Source organism: Camelus ferus, chromosome 20, assembly GCF_009834535.1.
Source record: "Camelus ferus isolate YT-003-E chromosome 20, BCGSAC_Cfer_1.0, whole genome shotgun sequence".
NCBI lineage: Eukaryota > Metazoa > Chordata > Mammalia > Artiodactyla > Camelidae > Camelus > Camelus ferus.
In genome coordinates, this window is record NC_045715.1 from 33,401,586 (window position 1) to 33,407,585 (window position 6,000).

The 6,000-nt window shown below is 43.1% G+C and overlaps 1 protein-coding gene across 1 annotated transcript; it reads right to left on the minus strand.

The window, feature by feature from the left end:
* Positions 1-2,841: 2,841 nt before the first annotated feature.
* On the minus strand, positions 2,842-5,104 carry PGK2 (phosphoglycerate kinase 2). The gene has a single exon (XM_006190736.2). The coding sequence runs from the start codon at positions 4,385-4,387 to the stop codon at positions 3,134-3,136; it is 1,254 nt and encodes a 417-aa protein (XP_006190798.1). The 5' UTR covers positions 4,388-5,104; the 3' UTR covers positions 2,842-3,133.
* Between the last annotated feature and the right edge of the window lie 896 nt (positions 5,105-6,000).

Here is a 6,000-nt window from a genome sequence, read left to right on the forward strand (position 1 = left end):
TATTATCATTTACGTATTTCTTAGAAAAGGGAATGTAGCGGTCTGGTCAGGGTTAGATTAAAAATTGCACTTTTACAAAAAAAAAAAAAAAAAGAGAGAGAGAGAAGGGTGTATAGCTCATCGGTAGGGTGTGTGGTTAGCACGCATGAGGTTGAGGTCCTGAGTTCAATCCCCAGTATCCCTGTTAAAAAGAAAGAGACAAATAAATAGATAAATAAATAAGCCAAATTACCTCCCCCCTCAAAAAAATGCGGGTTTGCCCACATTCCTCCATCTACATCTGGGGCAGGCACCCCCCACCCCCGCCGCCTGCCCCGCCCGGGCCGGACTTCCGGTGCAGCAGCTGCGCTTTTCTGACTGCCCCTTCGCAGACACAGCCCTGGGCACACTCGGCCCCGCCCCCAGGGCAGCAGGACCAGCAGCGCTTCTCGCGGGAGGTGCATCTGGAGACTTTGCAGGAGCAACCGGTAGAGCAGGAGGAGCCGAGGTGAGGCCGCGGGTCCAGGGAGAGTGGAGATTTACTTGCCTGGTGGGAGGCATGTTGAAGCCCAGGAGCCGGCGGCGTGCTCAGTTTATACTCAGAGGAGGCCGTTCATCACTCTTTAAAGGAGGGAGAGGAAAGTGCACCCGGCAAAGTCACCAGTTAATTAAAAGCAAGAGTCAAAAGATGGAATAACTGAAAAATTGTGCTCTACACTGGAATTTGACACAACATTGTAAAATGACTATCACTCAATTAAAAAAATGTAAAAAAACAGAGTCAAAGGATGGAGAACTATAGCTAGAAGAGATCTTGGGGTGAAATTCTTTCACATGGAATTTAATAGACTGGAAATCTTGATTCTTGAAAAATCACTAGTCTGGACTTCAGAGGCTTTTAATCGTGTGATATATAAAGAGATCCTTGGTTTCTTAATCTGCACCAGCAAGGGGGGAGCTGGGGAGGCTACACCATGGCCTAATGTGGCCCAGCTCTCCAACGCCTGCTTCAGAAGAGGGCACGGAAGGTCAGGAAACCAGAGACTTTCCCAGATGGCCAAGCGTGGGCCAAAAAAGGACAACGAGTAAGAAACTTCCTCTCAAAGAAGAAAATCAGAATCTAACCAAGGAAATTCTTCTACCATCAGGTCAATGAGTTCTCAAAATCTTAATCCAGCATGATTTATTTTACAATAGTAATGAACTGATGAATTTTTGAGGTGAGGATTTTTATTGGAGTTATTCTATTTCTTTTCCACCATAGTATATTGGGTGTGTCTGGAGAGGGGTTTTGGAGGCATGAGAAAAATAAATGACTATTTTTTTTTCTTTTTTGGCTCACTGGACTGTTGGACTCCCCACTGGATCACATAGAAGAAATTGCGCATCACCCAGAGATACTCAGTTTTGAGTGGGATGCAGTCATGGAACAAGACATTCAGTTGTACCTCTTGGAGAAGCCATGTTTTCTCTATACAGGAAGAAGGACACACAGATACTTGTACACGGATAGTTGGGCGGCCAGAGTGCCAGGCTGTCAGAAACCATGACTCCCCCCCCCCCCCCAGTATTTACCCACCACTGACTTCCTCTTAGTAATAGAATCTATTGATTTTTAGTTGAATACAAGGTATCCAGCTAGAGAGAATACATTTCCAAGTCTCCTTTGGCGGAAAGGATTTATCATACAACTTATAGCCAAGCAGAACAAGTGAAAAAAATTCCTGAACCTTTTGGGTCCTCTATTTAAAAGGAATACATCGCCTTGTACTAACTTCCCCTTTGGGCTGTCTATCATATAATAAAAACTCCGACAGACACTGCAGACACATGGACCCCCACCCCCGCCTTATTGAGAGTAACTGTGTTTCACAAGTTTGGTTGCTTAGATGACTTCATGGAGAAGAGGACGCCTATTTGCCCTAGACTTTTATGCAAAGAGTAATATGCTCCAGTCTTGTTTCAACTGCTGGAATTTTGTTTTTTCTCGTTTAACTGGAATTTTGGTTTTTCTTGTGTAAGTCTGTGCCTTAACTCCCACATCCTGCCTAGGATGACCGTGGCATTATTAATATCGTCCTTAGAAATATGCTAAAGTTTCAGGTGTATTAAGAATAAAATTTTCAACTATATTATTCGGGATGCTGCACACACAGAATGGATCTGGGGCTATGAGACATAGGCTGTCACAGCTGGCATGAATTACTCATTTTCACTCTTTATTAACAGCATTGCCCTAGACCAGCTCTTCGTCTACAGAATTTGGCAAAATCTTCTCCAATAAGAGCTTTCATCTCTTTTACATTTCTTAGTATTTTATTATTTTATTATATAATATGGAAGAGTTTTTATATGTCTATTTTTCCCATGAGTAAACTATGTATATGTTTTTTAATTTATCTCAAAAACCCACTTTTAAGATTTAACAGTTACATTATCTATTTATTAAATATCTGCTTTAAAAATAAAGCAATTACTTTGTTTGAAACCTGGATTTAATTTGTGGCTCCCTTTCTAACAGACACATGTGTGTATTCTTGTATATCCACACCCACAGAAATAATTTCTTCCATGAATTTCATTTCTTTCCTTTTTTTTTTTCACTTCCCAGGCTTAATAAGTATCTTTTATTTCTCTTCTTTCTTAACTTACTAAAATTTTCCTCTTTGCAGAGCTTTCATGGTACCTGTGAGTTCTTAAATGTAGTTATCTTTCTCAGCGTACTTGGGCACTTTCATTGTGTAATAATGCGTCAGTTTCTACCCCACCCTTTCGCAACAATTTTGTTTTGCCTTGTTTCCATGTTTCAAGTAGTGAAACAATAATAAAGCTGGTGTAAAATTAAAAGAGAGAGAGAGAGAATCAGCTTATTCAACTCATTTTAATAGGCAACTCACTTTCTACCATCACATTACAATGGTGAAGTTCAAATGAGATCATGACGAGAACAGGCAAATGTATGACCCCAGGACTAAAATGAACTGCATTGCTATGCTGATGCTCCGAGTTCCTGGTGGCCCATCCCTTGGTCATTGCCCAGGTCTTGATTTAGGGGTAGATTTTAACAAAGATCAAGTTGAGATGTGGAAGCACTAAGTTGACTCAAAGTCTGTGGACCTCTGTTCTCTAACACTAGGAAGGGGCACTTGGTCAGCTACAGGCTGCTGAGGGCCTCCACTCCGGGAAGGACTTTGCCTTCCAGCAGCTCTAGACTGGCACCTCCCCCAGTGCTCACGTGACTGACTTTATCTTCCGTGTTCCATTTGGCACAGCAAGTAGCCGTGTCTCCACCTCCTATGATGGTGACACAGCCCTTGGAAGTGGCTTTCACAATTTCATCCATGAGGGCTTTGGTTCCCTTAGCAAAAGCATCCCATTCAAATACCCCTAAAGGTCCGTTCCACACAATCAGCTTGGCTTGGGCCACAACCTGAGCATACTTCTTGTTGGTCTCAGGACCGCAGTCCAAAGCCATCCAGCCGGCAGGTATACCTGATGCCACCGTGGCTTGGCCAACCTTAGCGTTCTCCTCAAACTTGTCGGCAGTGATAAAGTCAACAGGAAAGGTAATGTTCACACTGTTCTTCTCAGCTTTGGCCATGATATCTTTGACAATCTTGGCTCCCTCTTCATCGAATAGGGAAGCACCGATCTCCATGTTGTTAAGTACCTTCAGGAAGGTGTAAGCCATTCCGCCACCAATAATCATCTCATTGACCTTGTCCAGCATGTTTCTGATGAGTTGGATCTTGTCTGCCACTTTGGCGCCACCAAGTATAGCCAGAAAGGGTCTCTCTGGGTTTTCCAAGGCTTTGGCAAAGTAATCCAGCTCCTTTTTCATCAGGAATCCAGAAGCCTTCTGGGGCAAATTCACTCCCACCATGGAACTGTGGGCTCGGTGGGCCGTGCCAAAAGCGTCGTTGACATACACATCCCCTAGCTTGGAGAGTGAGGTCCGGAAGGTTTCTATTTTATCTGGCTCTGCTTTAAGCTTATTTCCAGAAGGGTCTTGGCCCTTCCCTTCTTCTTCCACATGAAAGCGCAGGTTCTCCAGCAGGATGACTGAGCCAGTTGCTGGGCTGGCACAAGCTTTCTCCACTTCCGGGCCTACACAGTCCTTCAGGAACAGAACGTCCCTGCCCAGCAAGGATTTGAGCTCAGCAGCAACGGGCTCCAAGGAGTACTTGTCAGGCATCGCAACACCATCAGGTCTACCTAAATGACTCATAAGAACTACTGACCTGGCTCCATTATCCAGGCAGTATTTGATGCTTGGGAGGGAAGCCTTGATTCTTTGGTTGTTTGTAATCTGGTTCTTCTTCATGGGCACGTTGAAGTCTACTCTCATGATGACTCGTTTCCCTTTAACATCCAGTTTGTCCAACGTTAACTTCCTAGAAAGAGACATCTTGGCAATATGAAGACAGGCTAATGCATAGAGACCGATGTTGAGGAGAGCCGCTTTACTGCTGCTGGGATGCTGTGTGGGTGGTGGTTTTAACGCCCTTCCCTTTGGCCCCCCCCCTTTCCCCCCAGCACTGAGTCTCCCAACGCCGCAGCGTCGGACTGGGGAAAGGAAACCTGGCTCTGCGATTGGTCAATGGGCCTGCCAATCTGGATTCGGAGCGTGTTGCGTGGTGCAGATTCTAACAGCCCGCTTTGAAGGTGAGCCCAGGGGTAACTGGCGGCGTGGGGTGGCAGTTGAAGAGGTGAAGAAATCCTGGAATAAGAACAATCCTGAGGTCTAATCCTCCTGCTGGTTCTTCTCCACATCTCTTTGATCACTTGCTTTTATTCTCAAAAAACAAAAACAAACAAAAAAGCATACCCCCCTCACCCATGGCAAATCCTAATTATATTGAGCTATAAAAACCATGGTGCATTGCCAAATAAAAGAAAAAATTGGAAATAATGGGTCTATGAAACCTTGTTTATTCAAGACAACGTAGTATGCTTCTGTGTTTTTTGTTTTTTCCTCGTCTGGACAGATATTTCTGTCAGGAGCATGGCTTGTGTTAGCCTTTGCTTTAGGTATATAGTCTAGGGTAGGGTTTTCATTACCCTGCTTCTTCCATTCTCAGACTACCATGTTTGGTGGCTTCTTTAGAAGAATCCAATGAGATCAGAGCCAGGAGAGTATCGTATCAGTAAGGCACTCAAGGTAATGGAGATGTTTCTTTCAGACTAGGATGTTTTTTATCTTTCTCTCTGTTTCACTACCTGCGTAACTTTTAAATTTAGCTCAAAGGAGGCATGGTTTTGTGAAGATGAAAATATCTGTTTGAATAGAAAATGACTGAGGGATTTTATTTTTGGACAAAGAATATATGGCTGAACAATTCGTTATTAGGCCAGTTTCTGTAAGTTGAATGAACTAAATAGGCAGCCTGAAGGCTTGGGCAAAAATGTATCAGAGGATGGTTGTAATAATACAAAAAACAGGCAATAACAAGTGTTGACTAGGATTTGGAGAAATCGGGACCCTCACATATTGTTGGCACGGTCACTTTAGAAAACAGTCTGATATTTCCTCAAAATACTAAACATGGAGTTACCGTCACACCCAGGAATTCCACTCCTAGAGATTTTTTTTTTTTTTTACAGTGACATCTCTGCATTCTTATAATGGCTAAGTTCCAAAATACTGACAATAACAAATGCTGTCAAAGATGTATAGCAATAGAAAGTCTCATTTGTTGCTTTTGAGAATGAAGGATGCTGCAGCTGCTTGGAACCCAGTCTGGCAGTTTCTTGTAAATGTAAACATAGGTATATGACATGAGCTACAAATGTTACTCCCAAGTGTTTATCCAAGTCCACAGAAGACTTGCATTCCTTCAGAATTCTGTATGCAGGTGTTTAGAGGAACTTCATTCACCATTGCCCCCAAAAGATTTTCTTCAACTGATGACATCCATACAACTGTGGTTACATCCATCCAATGGAATGCCCCAAAGTAAAGAGAAATAAGATATTTGCCAACATAAAGTCATGAATGCAACTTGAATCAATTTTGCTAAC